Consider the following 18991-nt stretch of genomic DNA (forward strand, 5'->3'; position numbering starts at 1 on the left):
CCGTAGATGGCAGACAACCAGCTGGGCACAGGCAGGAGCCTGGTCATCCCTGCTTTCCTATGCCTGTCAGGATTAGTTGTTTTTAAACCCTTAATTTTGATGAGAAATACATATAGTACATGACACAGCACTAGTTTTGGGAGCTAACTAAAAATCCTGTTACACTTTTGCCTGTTCTGTATGGTTTTGTGTTTGTATCTGACACCAGTGCTGAACTTTTTCATATTCCTGAGGAAAAAAGTTAGAAAGCTTACACAAGTGGACTTTTAAGCTAAAAGCTTGGCCGTACAACAATAAAGATGACATAGCGTCTGCTGTCTTTAGCAATGTGGGCTGGAGATGGTTTCACACCGGGGCCTGAAGTGGCTGAACCCTGCTGCTAATTGATTAATGTCTGCTGCCATTGTCCAAAGCACCCTGCCCATTCAAAGACTATGTCTTTCTTTGACCTAAATAAATGGTTCAACGAGCTAATCCCAACAAAAGGGTTGCTTATGGCCCTAAACCCATTTATGGTGCTCAACTTCATGAATTACCTATTGATTAATCCTTTTAGTATATTGTTGGCTTTAAGATGAACAAAGCTGAGCTCGGGGCAGCGGGAGTTAATTCACAAGCCAGGTCACATACTCCTAAGGTCGGAGTGTGAGTGTGACGTGGTCTGATGGGTGTCTGAACTGGAAACCAAACCTCTGACACTGTCATCCTCACACTATAGTGATATGTGGCTTGGAAGTGTGCTTTGCTGCCTGGAAACTAGAGCCATTTATTAATCTTTTCCTGTTAGGACAGAGGGTTTGGTATCACCATTTGTCTCTTAGAATGGTATTTTGCTCTAAGTGTGACTTCAGTATTTAATTATAAATGTCACTTGCACACCAACAAGGGAGACTCGTACATGTTACTAGAGTTTGTGTATCAGAGAGACAGGATATTTGCCAGGAAAAAGGAAAGCACAGGTCATGCATGCTAGCAGAGTCAGGGGACCTGATTCATCCTCCTGCTTCTCTCTCTGCAGCATGTCAGAGGTTGGGCTTTTCTACCAGCCCATGCAGTTCTGCTGCCAGGAATACATCTCTTCACCTCCAGGGAGTTGAGAAATAGCAGGGAGAAGGACCCCCTGTCTGGAGGGGCAGCTACAACTCATAAATGAATTTGCTTCTTTCTGATCCTTCTTTCAAAACTATAGCTTTTAGGATTTTTTTTGAGTAAATGTTGATACCATTTACATGGATTTGTAAGAAGTTTTCTAACATCCCTCTGGAATTGGCAGTGTTAGAAAATAAACAGAAGTGATAAAAATACTGCTCAAATGCAGTCACTGAAGTCTGGTACTGAAAGACTCTTAGCTGCCTTCCAAGCATTTTGTATTCTAGTCAATCAGTGTAAGTTCATTCCCAGTGTGAGAAATGGATAGCATTAGTTCACTGAAAGTCTCATAGTTTCTTGGTAACCTGTGAAGTGCCCTATGATGGTTCCCTTTTAAGGAAAGGAAATTTCTGAATGATTATCTACTAAAGTTAAGCCCATGTAGTTTTGACAATTTTAATGAATGACAACAACAGTTCTACAATATTAAATTATGCTTATTTTATGTAAATAAGATAAAGTCTAATCATATATGACTAGTTTTTATAATATTTACACTTAAAATACTTGGTTTTATTTTTACTTCTAGCGTATACAAACTGGTATCTTAAAAGCATTCAATAACCCAACTACTAAGACAGCAGATGAAGAAACAAGAAGGAAAGTCAAAGGTATGCAACTCTTTATTGAAAACTTCTAAAACTGCACTAGTCTTTAAATACGATTTTCTTCAGAGCTGCCTATTGTGAACAGGAGATCCGAAGTGCTGTAATGGCCAGACTTTATTCTGTGTTACTCTAGTGCCGCCTAGTGTGTACCTAAAGTCTAGAGAGCTTAGTATGTGCTGACTTGCATCATTATATCCAGGAGAAAGGCTCCCCAATGGTAATCAGTCCATCTCTTAAAAATAGGTAGAATTTAAATTTGTTTTCTAAAATAGCCTGCTCTATATTTTTTACATAGTCATAATTACTTTATACTTAGAGAGGCCACTTTCCATAAATAAAACTGATTTCTGTCAGTTGACTGGTACTGTGAGCACTCTAAATACAATTACAATGTCAAGATAGGCAGCTGTTTTTAAAGAATGCAGTTTTTTTTTCAAAAGAAGAAGTTTTATTTTATTTTTTTTATTTTTTTTATTTTTTTTGCATGTGTTTGTTTATTCAGTAGTTCTAATTTGGGTGATTTTATTTTAATGGATGTCCTAATGATTTAGATATTTTGTAAGTTGTCCTTCCCAAATCTGTCCAAAATGCATTAGAAAAGGATTTTGTTTCATGTTCTAGAGCTTTATAGTTGCAAAAACCATTTCTAAAGGGTGATAATCTCTCTGTTTACTGCAGTGTCTATATCAAGGCAATGCAATGTTATGTATTCAAAAGAAAACTGAGATTTTAAGAGCTTCTTCTTAAGATAATCAGTATTATTACTCTTACAGAAGTTGGGGAAGGGAAGGATAAAAGGGAGCCTTCTCATTAAAATATTTTTAAAAGTTGAGATAACAGTATATGATGTATTAGTTACTGTATTGTGTTCAAAACATTTTGAATATGTTTAAAATTGTGCTTTCATGAGATATCTTAGAAAGAATTTTGTTGTACTTATAGTGTGGCATTGGATGTGTTATTTTTCACATTTAAAAAAGGCAATGTTTTTTCAGCATATGGAAGAGAGGGTGTGAAGATGAACTTCATAGATAGGATCTTTGTTGGTGAATTGACTAGCACTGTCATGTGTGAGGAATGTGAAAATGTAGGTATTCTGGAATTTGGTTTGATGTGGAATAGATCACATACTGGTTTGATTACATTGTCTTGAAAGTATAAAATTGTGTTGCCAATTTTATACTTGTTTGTTTGTTTCTTAAAACAAGCCTTTATTGAAACTTTCTCATTTGAAATTATGTATTCCTTCTTTAAAGCATTATCCTCCCAAACCTAGGAAAAGCGATCCTTTGAATTCAAAAAGGATTCAAGTACTGGGCTTGATTTTACATCTGACTTAAGGCTGGAGGTTCCAAATTCTATAATCACGTGTGTTACATGTTAACTGAGTTATTTGGTATTTTCAAAACACCTATTTTAAGACATAAATCCTCCTGCCTTCTCTTCTGGGATACACCTGAAAATTGGAAATTACTTATTTTGAATTAGAATCATTGGGAAAATGCTAAAATTACTTCTTTTTCTTTGAAGTATTTTTTATAATTAACATAATAACCCTAATGAACAGTATATTCCTTTCATAATTAATACTACTGACATTCCATCATAAATGCTTTTCATGATCCTTGTAATTTTCTTTTAAGTTTGGCAGAGAAAAATCTTAATTGCATGACTTTTCTTATTGAATGTTACATTTGTGTTTGGTTTAAAACATTCTATTTCATATTATAGAGATTAAGTAAATTAATCAATCTGAAAAATAAATCACAGTCCTGCAGTGCCAGGTAAACTTCTCTGTGTGTGATGTGTAGATTACTCTTCAATGTGCTACTAGTACCAATGAAGAACTTTGACCATATAAAAAATAGAGGTTGTATGTATTTTGCATGTCTCATCTATTTTTGCTGGATCCTTATATTCTGCCTGCACAGGACTTGGGAATATGCTAGCCGTAGCCCTTTGAGAAAGAGTTTAGCCTCCATTTTCCTTTGCCTGCACTGGCAAGATACTTTTGATCCATGTTTGTTCATGCAAACTGACACTTTAGAGGAACCCCTGTTTGAACATTGCACACCAGGCAATAAGTCACCAGAGCTGTCTGCTTTTGATCTCATTTATTGTTTTACTGGAACCTAAACATTCCTGAGCACAACAGATAAAAATAAGCTTGCAGTCCATACCAAATGTCACAGGTGGAAGACAGGGTCACAAATACAAGAGAAGGGACATGGAGACAATAATTGATGGCATGACTGTAAATTAAATACACAACATGATTTTTACTTCCTTTTTTAAGGTTTAGTTTTTCACAGTCTTTTCCGAGGTAAGATAAGTCAGTTTTGGAAGGAATTCGAGAACAGCAGGGGAGAGAGCATAAGGAACTTAGGGATAAAGGCAGATTGAAAGTGCTGAAAGAGATTGTCTTTAGGTATGCTTTGCATGATATTTCCATCTTTTACATGGCAAAATGAAACCTCAGTACAAAAAAACAGGTTGTTTTCTTTCCAAGTCCTTTTTCCCCTGTAATTTGATTTATTTTACCAATCAGTATATGGTATCAAAAAATCTAACAAAGCTTTTGAGTGTAACCAGTAAGACTGACTTAGTCTTAACTGAGAGAATGAGGTTAGAACCTGTCACTTAACTATCATTAACCAGTCCTTGCTGCATAACAGCTCAAACACCTGGCAGAAGTGTCCAGAATCAGGGAACTCTAAAAGGTAGCTTTCTGCAGAATGGTACCACAGAGGCCCACATGACTTGAAAATCCATCTGGAGCTCAGAGAAAGTGAGCACCACACTGCTTCAAGTCAGCTCACGTCCAGATGAACATGCATTGCCCTTTGCCTTGCCATACTGAAGTTTTGTTTGGTGTTAGAAAGAAAATTAGAGCTACCTTAATAATTTTTTTTAAAAGTTAGTGGGAAGTTCTTCATTGTAGTTTCATACCTCTTGTAAGTAATTAGCTTGCTGTATAGTTTTTGATAATACATTGATTAAATAAAGGGAGCTATGTACTAAACCCATATACTGTTCTTTGTGTTTAAGTGCATTTTCTCTTTTTCTTCAAGATTTCAACAGTAAAAGAACCTTTCATTGATCTTTCACTTCCTATAATAGAGGAGAGGGTAAGAAACAGAATATATAATATATGCTTCCAGTGAATTGTTTCTAATAGCCTTGTGAAGATATTTATCCATATACACATAGTTTCGATTTCAAGCCTAAAAATGTAACCTTGTCCATAAATACATGTACTGTTATCCATCTATTCATTATATGATTTTCTTTATAAATATATATATTTATAGGCAATACAATGTCATAAGTGCATATATCTTTAAATTAGTCCAGACTTGGATCAAATGCCTGCAGTAATCCACAGAATATATAGGTCTTAGATTAGCTTAATTTAATAGCATGTACTTATATAAACAGAATGATTGTAAGCCTTTTTTTTTTTTTTTTTTTTTTTTTTTTTTTTTTTTTTGAGGTCCAGAGAGTCAGGTTCTAACCTATTGGTTTGCATATAAAGAACCTGAGGGCTGATGTTTACCTACAGGATGAGACACTTCTAAAATGGATATTTTAATTTATTTATTCTGGTGTTCTCAGCATTTCATGGATTGCCTCCATTAGCTGCAGAGGAACTGTGTTCCTTTGAAGGCATAAACTGTTTTTTCAGGACTTGGGCTTTTAATTTGAGAGTAGTGGGGGTGGGTTGGGAGTGGTTCTTCTTCCATCCTGCATATATTCATCTACATTTAAGGGAGAGTAATTAATGTAGTATTTATTTCTGTATAAAATGTATTTTTCTCCAAACACCATTTTTTTTTTTTCATAACAAATTCTTTGTGGGTGCACTGAGTGTAGATGTCTATGGGACTTAAGGCTTTTAGAGCATTTTGAGTATCTGGGCTCTTGTCCTTTCTGGCTCCCATGTGTAACAAGGGCACTTTTGGGTTCTGTTTGAGAGCAATTTCTGTGGGTGTTTAGCAGTCTCTGTACTCACTTGAGGATGGGCATTACTTTATAGTCAGCACTTTCCTTTACAGGCCACACGTGCAGCTGCCAGTAACGTGATAGGGGGTGTGGCAGCTCTGTTGTCACAGGCTGCACCAGGGACTGACTTAGGGGGACCTGTGTCCCTTTTGATAAAGTCACATCTCGTACAGCTATGCAAGTGCTTATACAATAGTAGAATAGATTATTTTATATTGTATTACATACAGAAATTTTGTATCATTCCTATTTCTTGTGGCTTTCAGTTGAACCTTCAGAGTTGACAGTGAGTTTATGATTTAAAAAATTAAAAAGTAGTCTTATTTCACAATTCAGGGAGTCATTTAATTGGTTTTATGTAGGTTGCTGTTTTCTAAAATAAAGGAAAAAAATCCACCTACATTCATCTTTTCTGTAGGTTGCAAAGGAATACAAAATTGATATGTTGCCTTTCCTAATTTCCTGTCTAATTTCTTAGGTTGCAAAACCTGTGCCTTTGGGAAGAACAGGTAAAAGTAAAAGTGTACAGGAGGCAGATCTTGGTCAGTATAATTGTTCTTCTATCGGTACACTGAATAATCAACCCAAAATTGTCAAGAAACACACTTTAACAAAAGATAAGGTAAGAACTTAAATACTCAGGCTAACCAGTCATCCTGAGTTAACTCAGGTTTCTAGGGTGACTGAGAACTTCTAGGGAATTTTGACACATGTCATTGGAGTTTTTTAGTATATATATAGCTGACATAGACTTGTCAGGTCATCATTAGAAGCGTGAGAAATTACAGTCATTGGTAACCATTTAGCTTTCAGTTATAGGGTTTCATTTATAAGGAAAAAAAATCTGCAGGCTAGTTTAAATTTATGTTGCTTTTGGGACTATTGCAAGGGTCTGTGCTCTGTTGAGTGCCATAAAATCTCTTATGAATCAGGTCCTAACACATTAAACACATGTGGAGAATAAATGCATTGTATAAAATCCAACATATAAAGTACAAAATATAAAAGAATGACAGGAGAAGAGAATGAGACAGAAGTAGAAAAAGGACACAAGGTAGAAATAAAGGAAAGGATGGAAAGAAGTAGTGCAGAAACTGATTGTTATAGAAGAAAAGGCCTAAAACTCAAACTATTGAGATGAATGGAGGGATTCCCATTGGTACCACTGGAATTTTGATCCAATTCAAATAAAGGAAAAAAAAAAGGGGAAGGAAAGTTGCTTGTTTCATTTCAAAAGTAGCCAAACAAAAGTAGGCAAGAAAAGAGTCATGAACATTTGCAAATCACCTAAAATTATGGCAGCTTTGTGGGTTTGGTTTTTTAAATCTATAGGAGTAGTTTTCTTTGGAAGCAAACTTTTTTTCCTTCTTGCAATCTTGATTAAAAAATAGTCAACTTTAGATAACATTCAAATCAGCAAACATCCTCCTAGGGATGCCTTAGTCAATTCTATGACAAATGCCTGCAAGGTGAGTTGCATTTTTTCTGGAGGTGCTCATCAACTATGGTCTCTTATGGGAGGCCAGGGGAATAGCTTAAACTTGAGGACCTTTTAGAAGCTTAAATTAGATTAAGGGACTACCACTTCAAATGTGCCATCTACAGCTGTCACAAAGTGAAAGTAATTAGTTGTGGGAAGTATTGATCTCACAGTAAGTATAATGCTCTTAGCTGACTGGGATGTAGATTCCTAATCCTAAATTAGTTTAAAAACATCTTAAGGAAATCAGCTATCTTAATCATGAGAGATGGAGAATATAAAACAATATAACCCCCCAATAATTTGCTTTGCATTTGTCATGTTTCAAAAGATTTGTTTGCTTACAAATCTGCTTCCTGTTTCTCCCCTCTATTTATATTTATGGCAATTAATAATGCCATAATTTACAGAATCAGTTGAACCATGAGAGACGGCTTGCCAGAAAAGCTTCCTCAAAGGAAGAAGAAAGAAGTCCTGTTATCATGCAGGAAAAAGCCAGAAAGCTTGAGCTAGAAGGTAGCTCTGGTGTGCTGTACTCCAAAGACCCCTCTGCGGAGGCGGCTGTCAATGGAAGCCAGACGGAGGGCAGTGAGAAGGAAGCCAGCCGCTCCGAAAGCAGCTTTGATGCAGACAGTGAAGCCTCAGAAAGTGAAAGTGCTTCTAAGCAAACACCTTTGAGCCCACCTAGCAGTGTGTCTGGTGCTCATGTCAACCATTTAAACCCTAAAGCGCCGCACAACAAGCCAAGCGACAGCAACGAAGAGATGATTTCCAGTGCCATATCCAAGCTTAACTTCTGTGATCCTGTAAACGAAGATAAAAAATCAAGCTGTGGAGATGCAGCATTAGGTTTATCAAATAATTCCATGTTCTCAGTAGGCAAATCCTCACTATCCCAAAACCCTCAAAATGCTTTCCAGACACTTTCCCAAAGCTACATAACTAGCTCAAAGGAATGTTCTGTTCAGTCCTGCCTGTACCAGTTCACCTCTGTAGAGCTCTTAATGGGGAACAACAAGCTTTTATGTGAGAGCTGCACAGAAAGGAAACAGAAGTATCAGAAGAAAACCAACTCCACAGGTAAAGTGCTTGTACCTCTGGACAATTTCCAGCATTGCCTCCGAAAGCCTGCGTGCTGGCTGCTCTTTCATTGCTCCAGCATGGGCCTCCCTGCTGTGGTTAAATAGAAAATGTCTCCCCAAGCAAAGCTTGCTTATAACAGTTTAAAACTTCATCAGGCCATGGCAACAAAACTAATTTTTATATTAGAACATAATCGTAAATGCAACATAGAATTTATTTTGCATCTTTATTCTATCCAAGATAAAGAATTTAAAGAAGACTGTAAACGGAGTATGTGCATTGCTCGATACTAAACTTTGCTGCTGTTCCTGTTTCTTACAGTCCTCAAAGCTTTGAAATAAATGCTGTAATATTCAGCCCCAGTAGCCTACATACTCAGGGAAGTAATGTAATTACCTATGGAAAAGAGGCAAAAAAAGAGAGTTGTAATGAAGAGAGGAAAAAAAATTCCAAAAATTTGTAAGAATGGAGATGAGAGAGAAATACCCTCTTATGACAATGTTTTCCTCCATGCTTGTATAGCTCAAGTGGACCATTAGAGTTCACCAAATAAGAAAAACAACTTAATGAAAAACTAACATTTTAGAAGGACTGGAGGGATGGGGTTTTTAATGTATGGAAATTCAGAAGAATAAAAAAATTAAGCTCTTCTGAGAATTTGTAAATACAATAAAGGTAGTTTGTATAAAAACAAAAAATGTTTGCAGTGCATTTATAGATATCTGGAGAGATAAAAGTTAAGCATGAGAAAATTCAGAAAAATTATTTGTATTTTATAATCATTCCTTTAATCATCATTGGACTCTAAGTGCTATATACATAACACCTTGGTTCCATGGGCACCATGGAAAAGGAAAACCAATTCACAACTAATCATTAATTATTTTTTCTTCCTAAAACCAAAGATGTAAGAGTCACCCAATTAAACATTAAATGCTCCATTATACCTCAAATGAACTATTTTCTTTTAAACATATGTAAAACCAGTAAATTGATTTTTTCAGCAAAAACAAATGCTAGTTGTGTGTTCTCTTTTACTGCGGAGATTTTCTGTGGAGCTTTCACTGTGCTGCTTTTGGTAAGCAAGCTGTGTTCCGTGCCTTCTGCACCATAGTGGGTTTGGAGGCCACATATCCCAATCCTGTATGCTGAAGCCAACAGGTTAGGAAGCTTCCTGAAGTAGACAGCCCTCCTCAGACCTTTCTCTTAAATAAGTATGAAGCGTGTAGTCATTCAGAAAGTACTGAAGAATGGAAAACTAAACACTTAGTGATTATGACATTAGCATAGATAAAGAGACTTGTGCCTTCCAGTTTTTGTCCAGGGATCATCCATTTATTTTAGGCTTTAACAGGGAAGTTGGGTGCTGTAGTAACAATGTAGGTATCTCAGTGTGCAAGCGGACCTAGATAGTGGACAGGCTTCCAGCTTCTGATCTGATTTTCACAAGACTGGCTAAAATAATGCTCAGATTTCACAGATGATGTTTCTTAATAACCAGAAAAATGAGAAAATATTTTTGTTACTCTACAAAATTTCCCTCTGTTTTATATAACAAGTACAAAAACATCACAGCATAGATCTATTCTGTCAGATGTTTAGAAAGTACTGTAAAAATTTCATGTGACTGCCTTCGCTTTACAAATTATTTTGATATTCATAAATACAGAAAAGAAAATGGAAGGTGTCTACACAAATGCTCGGAAACAGCTCCTGATTTCCTCAGTTCCTGCTATTCTTATTCTCCACCTGAAAAGATTCCACCAGGTAAGGGGCCAAACCCCTCTTGTATATTTCTCTGTCCCATTGGTGGATGTGCAATTCTTCAAGTGTCACTGTGGATCCCAATACTGCCTTTTTAGATGGAGACCTGGTGGAAGCACTGTCTGAAACATGCTGATGTTGTGATTATCCTAACACCTTCAGATTGCATTTAGCAATCCTAATGTATCCAGGGAAAAGCCTTATGAGTCCATCATGCTTATGTGTAGCAGACACTGTATTGAAAACATAACAAAGAAGGTTTAAATAATTTAAACCATTTAAAATCTTACTCTTGGATTTGGTTAATTTTAATAGTATAGTGATACACCTTATCTTTAAAAAACTTCCTAGTAAAAATATTTTTTTTATTTTTTTTTTTTCTTTTGAAGGCTGGTTTGAGTCTACGGAAAGTAAACAGGCATGTGGATTTCCCATTGATTTTAGACTTAGCACCATTTTGTGCTGCATCTTGCAAGGTACTGTATCAAATCTTCATTTCTATTGTACTTCAGCTGTTGGTATCCTGACCACAAGTTAAATTGGATTGATTGTGATGATAATGATGATGATTTCCTCCTTTTTAAATTAAATTGTAGAGTGAATTTTTCAAATAATGTCCTAAGATCAGAACTGTAACTGTGCAATCCCATTCATATCAAGAATATCACAGTAACATTAGTTAAGCTGTGGGGCCCGATGATGTTGGTGTATACAACAGCATTAAGGACAAGTATTACTGCCACTATGATAACTAAATTAGTAAGACTACTGAGTACTTGTAATAGAAGTATTTTGCTGTTAGAAATGCTGTGAATGTTTGCATCTTTTGGAATCATACTGCTGATAGCTACTTAAGATGCCTGTAAAATTCATCATGAAGTAATTCACCTTTGCTTTTTGTGTTTCTGGGATTGCAGAATGTTATGGATGGTGCAAGAGTGCTGTATAGTCTTTATGGAATAGTGGAGCACAGTGGCTCAATGAGAGGTGGTCATTATGCGGCGTATGTGAAAGTCAGGACATCCTCCAAGAAGTTGCTAGAGCATATTTCTACCACTAAAACTGTTCTGGGTATGTACAAACAGCACTTCCTTTCCTTTACTGTAAACCAAAAGTAACTGTCTACAGGGATTTATAGCAAATAATCTTTTAGCTGAGAATAATCTGTGATTTTTAGATAAGTTGTAGAAACCCCATCCCGGGATGTGCTCTAGGTCAGGCTGAATGGGGCTCCGAGCAGCCTCAGTGGAAGGTGTCCCTACCCATGGCAGAGCTGTTAGAACTAGATGATCTTTGAAGTTCCTTCCAACCCAAACCAACCTATGATTCTGTTAATTATTCTTTTTTGTTGTTGTTGCACACAGTACATATCCGACTTCTGCTATTAATCCCATATAGAGCTGAGTGAATAATGGAATTTTGATTCAGCTATTAAACAGATAATTAAGGCAAAATTTTCCCCTATTTCCTACTCAAAATAATACATCCATATGAATAGTTGTGCCTGGTAAAATTTAATTATTTGGCATATTTGGTATCTGAAAATGGTTTAGTACACCATTTCTGTGTTGTTTATACATAGAAATTTCTACATACCATTTCTATGTATGTTTAGTACACCAAATCTATGACATTAAATTAAATTACATTTTCTGAATATTTGAGCATTTATTATGTATCTTATGTAGTTTAGGACTGGGAATTTTTTAATACTTAAAAATCTGGAATACTCTGGTTTAATGTGAACAGCAAGAATCTTTATCATGGAAGATACAAAGTTTGGTGTAGGGTTTCTGTCGGCATTTTGAGAACAGCAGACTAGTTCTTTGTTATTAATACTTGATGGATATGTATAACAGACAATTGAGGATACAAGCATCATAAAGTCACCCAAGGACAAGAATGAAATAAGTTTCCAGGACATGATCTTTAGTGAAAAATTTGCAGCAGCAATAGTATGTTAAGCTGTCAAAGTTAGGTAAATATATTTACCGTTTCCCTTCTTGGGGGAAAGTGAGAACCAAGCATATTGGTTCTATCACATTTCTATCATATGTAGTGTCACTTCACATTTGAAGCTCATTTCCCAGAAAGACAATCTTTTACATTATTCATTAAATCAAAGTTTTGTTCAGTCTTATGCTTGTCTTGCAATGATTATTAGAACAGATTAGATCTTTTTGTTTCTTAATTTCACACTGGACAGTTTTTAAAATAAGATCTTTTTTCTATGTCAGAACTGGTTGTGCTCTAGTATAACTTACTGTTGGAACTCAGCAAGCTGGAAATACCTTAGGCTTTCTAAAAAAATATGAAAAAAGCTATGGTAGCATCCGTTCCAAGGCATTGTCTTCTACCAATTTCTCTTACAGTGCATTGTGACATGTAAAATGAATAGCAGACTGTATCTAAGTAATGAATTACTCCTGTAGGTCAGAAGCTGCTCTAGCTTTTTGAAATAGCCACTGCATTTGCTTGATGATGTCATGAAAGACAAGAAAAAAATTTCTTTTGCTTCTGCATTTCAGGTTTAAAAGAAGCCATGGGAGCATCAGGAGGACAGTGGGTGTACGTTAGTGATGCCCATGTTCAGATGGTTCCAGAATCAAGAGTACTAAATGCACAAGCATATCTACTTTTTTATGAAAGATTATTACTATAATTCTTAGCAGTTTAATTTCAAAGATGATAGTGTTATTTAGTTTACCTTATTTAAAGCTGCAGTGATAAGAGTACCTGTAAATATTGTGCCTTTTATCTTGTAGAGAATTTATCATATTTTGACTCTGAAGTTCAGTTAAGCTGTTATAAATATCTGAATGATTCTCTTAAAGTATGCACTTTGCCAAACATGTAAAATTCCTGGGTTCTTTAAAACGCAGTACCGTTAGAATGTAAGCTGATGTCCTATCCTACTGAGGTCTAGGGAAAGTTTGTTTTTGATTATAATAAAGATAAGCTTTTGCCCATAGTTCTAGAACAGTTGAGAATAGAAATACTGATAGCGCTAAGTGCCTGGATTTGCTGGTGTACAGTAACAATACAAGGTGTTCAATTTCTTTTGATCCAGTCCAGACCTTTCCCATCACTGGGTTGGATGTCAGCTGTTAAGATTTCTGTAAACAAGAGCCTGTCAAATAGTGTTGCTTCCGTGTTTAGTAATTGGAAAGCAGAGTCCTTCCAGAATGGATTAACGACAGCTGTCTCTGGGTAATGCTTCAGTGCACTTTCCTGATACGAGCTGGGAATAGATTGGGAAAACATAGCTTCTAAATAGTGACAGTGAATCCTCAGATACCCAGTACCCTTTCAGTTGTCCCCAACCAGCACTGGTATAGCAATGTACTCCTGTTTCAATATAAATATGTACTTGGTGTGCATCAAGTATATCTCTGAGATATATATACACACCATAAATCCATCAGTAGTTATTGTCATTTTACCTTCTAGGAAAGAGAATTGCAAATAATTTCTGTATTTAGTAATTTTTCAACTTCACAATTATGACAATGTACAGCATATAAGCTTGTGTATGTACAGAATTTAAGCGTAATACAGTAAATTCTGTTACTTTTGGTTCCAAATATGAACTTGTTTATCTGTTCCTGAATACTTTTCTCACAGGAGTAATAAACTATAAATTATTTTTGCACTTTGTGTGTGAGATGGACAGTAAATTATAACTTTTGCCCTCTGATAAATGTCTGGACTTCCTTTTGTCAGCAGTGGGGGACAGCAGGTGTCCTAATGGCAGACCTGGTTTCTGTAGACTGTTTGACTGCCCTGTTTTGAGGAGTTACTTCCTTTGGTAATTTCTCATTTCCATCCCACAGAGTAATAGATACATTCTAAGGTCAAGACTTGATGACTACTTGAAGTTAAATGGTAATTAATTTCTTTAATAAGCAGTTGCTTAAATACAAATTACTTCTGTAATAGTTCCATCCTGTATGACTTCCTCTTTGGTAGAGAAAAAAATGTTAATATATGCTTACTGTTTTAATTTATGTTAATGTTTTTTTTAATGAAAAAACATGCTGTCCCTATTACTGATTGTACCACATGTTGTCATACCTACCTGCCTGACTCTCCTATTCTCTCATCTGTTTCGGAGCTTCATCCCACTTGCATTCCCTCTTGTGCATAAGAAAATGGCACAGCCTGCTAGAATTGCACTTGCTCAAACTGCTGAGGTGTATCTCACAGCCACATGACTTGCCCATTCTTCTGCAGGCACTAAGGATTGTTAGGCCATACACCTGACAGTCATAATGGAGCGAGCCTCTGGTTGCACAGGATTTTATTCTCAAAAGGAAAACTTCTCTGTTTAGATCAAAATTAGGCTATGTGTTTTGGCCAAAACCATGCTTTTTTTTTCCTTCTACAAAGTAAAATTGTCTCAGTCTACCCAAAAGTAGTAAAACACAGAGAAACCAAGCAGACAGCTTTAGCCATCTGTATTCCAACTAACAACATCTTAACCTAAGTCTACACTAAGTTAGAAAGAAAGATAATGTTTAGACGAGAGTTGGTTAAAACACCTTAATTCTCTTTTAGCCTCTTATCTTCCCATACCATTCATCCACCTACATGCACCTTTCTCCTCGGTGTATAACTGTTCAACACTCAGAATTAGTACCAGACAACAGTTGTAGCAAATAGCAACTAAGTGTCACTTGTGTGATACAATCTTGCCAGGAAGATACATGGAGTGAATCCTCCACCCTAAAGCAGGCAGAGTGAGTAGCTGACACCTGAATTTCCTCCTTTTGCTGACTTCAGTAAAACTACTGAATTTAAGTACCCATATTAATCTAATTTTTAGCCTAGAACTACTTCCCTAGACTGCACAACTAGGAGAGAAACAGAACAAGGTTCTTAACCTGTTACTTCTTACTTTTAATGCTATTTTCAGGAAATTCGTGAGGCTGTCTTTGCTTCTTTTTAACTGTTTTTCTAAACTGTTTGCTGAAATTTTCCCAAGTGGACATAACTACCTAGGATGCCATAAAAGATGCTGGCAGGATTATTTTCTCATTAACAGCCAGGGAACATCTACCTGTATTTACAAGTATTTTATAGAACATGGAGAGAAAGTGCCATGAAAAATAGCCAACACCTTTATTCAAGATAGCCATCACTGTTGCTCCTAGATGAGGCGTTCTGAGTTGAAATAAAAAGCTGTGTTGGCAGAACTGTAAGCCTTGAGTCAGGAACAGATATGAAAATACGACAGAAAGAAGCAGTTTCTAAAAATAAAGGCAATAGGTGAAGTTATGCCTTCAAAATGAAAAAAACAATGACCAATGCAAGATGTTACACACAATTTTAAATGCAAGTCACAATGTCCTTTACACAGACACAAGTTTTTTTGTGTGAAGTTTGGCTCTAAAGAAACTACATACATGTGTATACTGAAGACTTCTTATAATACTTCACCAGAAATTGGAAAAGAAGCTCAGAGCATTCTGAGAATACCAGAGTATACATCCTATATGTGCTAGAATGTTAAATATGATTCTAGAGTCAAGGAACTGGCAGTTTCCTGCAACTGCCAGATGTGTGCACACTATTGTAAAGCTGTATATTTTCAGAATTTAAGTGAAGGGCTTGAAAGTTTAAGACTCTCCTTAAAATGTCTTATATTACCAACCAAAAATCTCTTTAGGCCTACAGCATGTACTTTTTACAGAGCTTCACCACAATTTTGTGGTCCCCCATCCTGAAAAAGTGCAGTAGCCTGGGTCTTCATGTGGCATAGCTTCAAAATGGCTTTCTCTTCATCCCACCCTTCTCTTCTCACACAGGCAACACTGCTTTCTTCATCAACCCCATCTGTTCTTTATGTTTTTGGGGTCTCCATAAGCCTCTGTGTCAATGTCTTTGCTTTCATTGATCCTTAAGCATAATAAGAAGTTCCCTATCTCATCACTTATTCTGTGAACTTGCAAAGCTCTTGCAGGAAAAGCTACTTAGCTGTAGTCTGGTCTGTCCCCACCATCACACTGGCTCTGCCTACAGGCTGCGATACCCCTGAGAAAAGCTGTAACTCCTGAACAGCTCTCTGCTGACCAGTCACAAGACAGTGCCTGTAAAACAAAGGATCCAAATTAGATAGTTCCTCACTCATCAGTAAGTAAACCTCACCTATGGGAAGTACCTGATTTACATATATGGACAACTGGAACTCCATACAAGTTTTCCCAGAACAGAGACAACAAAGACCACTGCATCACCTAAGAGTTAGTACAGATTATAAGAAAGAATTTTGTTATCTTTGGGTTTATATATCATTTACACCAAAAGTGGCAAAAAGTGATGGAGAGATTTATTATAACAATCTATCTACAATATATGTACAGACATCATGTTTGCATTAGTCTGTTCTCCTAAGAGATGGCTACAAATAGAGGTGAAGGAAAAACAAACCCTGAACTTTGCTGCCCAGAGTGTATACACTGTAATTGCCTTCGTTTAGAAAATTAAATCTATGCAGTCTGCCAAACCTTCCTTCTCTTTCCCATCTGCACCCTCTGTGTGTATCAATGAAGTGCTCTTGCCTATGGATTTCAAGTGGTAGCAGGTGAGAGTGGTTTATAAATTCATTAAAAGGCTGAAATGTCTTAACTCCACCATTTGCTTCTCTGTATGCTTCTTTTTTATACTAACATAAACTGAATCATAAAGGGGCATGAAATTAATGCATCTACATTCTCAACCTGTTATAAAAATCTTATTTGAACATGTTCGTAACAAACTAAGAAAGGAGTCATTTATTTAGTAGAAACTCTGAGATGTACTGAAATGGAAACAAATTAGATGGAAACAAAGAAAGCATTTAAATACAATTCTTCTGTTAACAAAAATTTGCTAATTCAGTTTTCATTAGAAAACGGTAGCACACCTCAGAAAACAGCTTTACAGCAGCCCTGATTAAACCAAGATTTGATATTCCTTAGTTTTCAATATCTGGACTCCGTTTTGCTGTACCTTGTACACATTTATGCATTTGTACAAAGATTTATATATCTATGTGAAAGAAATACCACTATTCTTTGGTAGAACCATTTTTAATTTATTATTAACAATTTAATTATTTTAGAACCAATTATTGTTGCTTCTGTGTCTATTTACCATGTCTTAGGCTGTCATTTTGCCAGCTGTTCTAGCTGTTGTACTTCTGTTGGTGTATAAACAAAATGCAGAAATGGTGGAAAAGTGATTATTCAAAATTATTCATAATCTATTTTTTGTAAATTAATTATAAAATATATTTTCAGATGGATGTCTGTTCATCCAAGTCAAAACACTTCTTTGCACATTACATAAGAAATCTAAGTGAATTTATGTTATAATAATTGCAATGCATTGCAACCACTTCAAAACTACTCAGTGTAAATTCCACTCAGATAAATTTATAAATACTTCTATCTTCATTGATAGTAGGAAAAACTAACTTTTAAGTGTCTAGAGTGTTTCTTACATCTATTGCAGCTTCCAGTATTTTTCTAGTACAAAATATAAAGGTGCAGTACTGCTTTTAAAAGAAAACAAGAGCATTTATTTTGAGTGGGATTATGACCTTTTAGCAATTTCCTCATTGCTTTGCTAATTTAGGGCTTTTTTGCTTTTGAGCTGTGTAACCTGGGAATTATTTTAGTGTATTCTGTAATGAAACCACCATGTCAACCATTCCCTATTTAGCCATTCCACAAAGTTGAGTTCTGATTCTTCTGTCATTTGTACATGGAGATAATCCCTGATATGGTCATATGTGCTTCCATTTACACAAAAGACAATCTAAGTAATCAAAAATCTTGTTACTAAGTTCAAAATACTTGTGAGCAATAAATCAAGCATGTTAAAAGTTTCATCTAGTTTTCATTCATTTCTTTTTTTCATCTATTAGAACTAATAATCTGACTCCATTCTGCAGATATTTAAATAACAAATAGTATTTTTAGAATTTGATTACAGTGCTGATACATGGTACATTTCATTTGTAGGTTTCTAATTCCAAATATTACTAATTAAACAGGGTCTTACATACAGACTGTATTTAAAAAACAAACATAAGTCTGATCAGTTTTCCAGTCTACCCAAGGGGCTTTAACAAGTTTCTGGGAGAATAGCTGCATTTGTCATCTATTAATTTTGTCTTTTCATCTGTTATATAGTTAGAAAAATGTGTAAATAAAACATCCAGCCATTTGGAAAACGGTGTTATTTAAATATAAGCTGTATGTTTTACATCTGAGTTAATGTATTTTTATCTTGTCTCACATCATTGCCTGTGAAAGAGCTCCCCAGAGATGAGTTCATATCCTTGAACACTTAAGTTATACTGCTTGTTTCCCCTGCCTTACCATCCGTGGCAAAGGGCATAGATAAAGTTTGTTCCCTTTACAAGAACTGAGTTCTGTAATTCTGTTATAAGACCAGGACCAAGAGTGGGACTCCCTCACATGTCCAGTTTCAGTAGCTGCTGGAAGTTTGTCCATCCGTAAGCATCACTCTGGAGTTCCAGCTGTGAGATGATACTGGACAGACTTAAAATTTCCACAGCACTTCTGTCCATGGAAAGCATTCTCAATCCATGTGACACGTAAAGGGGAAAATCTAGAATGTTTCAGCCAACACTAATATGTAGCCTAAGTGGCACTGACAAATCTTACACTGAAATAATCACAAAAGCTTATTGAATCCTTCATTTTTCTATAGATTTATAAGAGTTAACTTTGTAGTAACAAAGTGTGTGGGTATTAATATCACTTCATGCAATGACCAGAGAGATTGTGGATGTTTTAGGCATTTAAATCCATGACGCTGAAGGAAGAGAAGGCAGTGATCCCAGCGGTAAGTAATGTGCCAGCTAATGGAAATCTCTGCTCCACACAAAGAAATG

General features: G+C 35.9%; 1 protein-coding gene across 3 annotated transcripts in view; it reads left to right on the forward strand.

Annotated features, from left to right (window-relative positions):
* USP45 (ubiquitin specific peptidase 45) overlaps positions 1 to 14144 on the forward strand; it is a 49811-nt gene extending 35667 nt beyond the window's left edge. For 2 of the 3 annotated variants that reach the window (XM_005518227.3, XM_014263529.2), the window contains exons 10-18: positions 1679 to 1760; positions 2753 to 2844; positions 4829 to 4885; positions 6238 to 6381; positions 7650 to 8319; positions 9992 to 10089; positions 10476 to 10562; positions 11004 to 11157; positions 12615 to 14144. In XM_005518227.3, coding sequence (XP_005518284.1) covers positions 1679 to 1760; positions 2753 to 2844; positions 4829 to 4885; positions 6238 to 6381; positions 7650 to 8319; positions 9992 to 10089; positions 10476 to 10562; positions 11004 to 11157; positions 12615 to 12748 — 1518 coding nt within the window. In that variant the 3' untranslated portion in view covers positions 12749 to 14144. The remainder of the gene's footprint in view (positions 1 to 1678; positions 1761 to 2752; positions 2845 to 4828; positions 4886 to 6237; positions 6382 to 7649; positions 8320 to 9991; positions 10090 to 10475; positions 10563 to 11003; positions 11158 to 12614) is intronic. The other variant, XM_088052543.1, reaches the window with a different exon arrangement.
* The last annotated feature ends 4847 nt before the right edge of the window (positions 14145 to 18991 follow it).

Source organism: Pseudopodoces humilis, chromosome 3 (genome assembly GCF_049639895.1).
Source record: "Pseudopodoces humilis isolate 2021_Gansu_Grassland_sample_001 chromosome 3, ASM4963989v1, whole genome shotgun sequence".
NCBI classification, from domain to species: Eukaryota; Metazoa; Chordata; class Aves; order Passeriformes; family Paridae; genus Pseudopodoces; species Pseudopodoces humilis.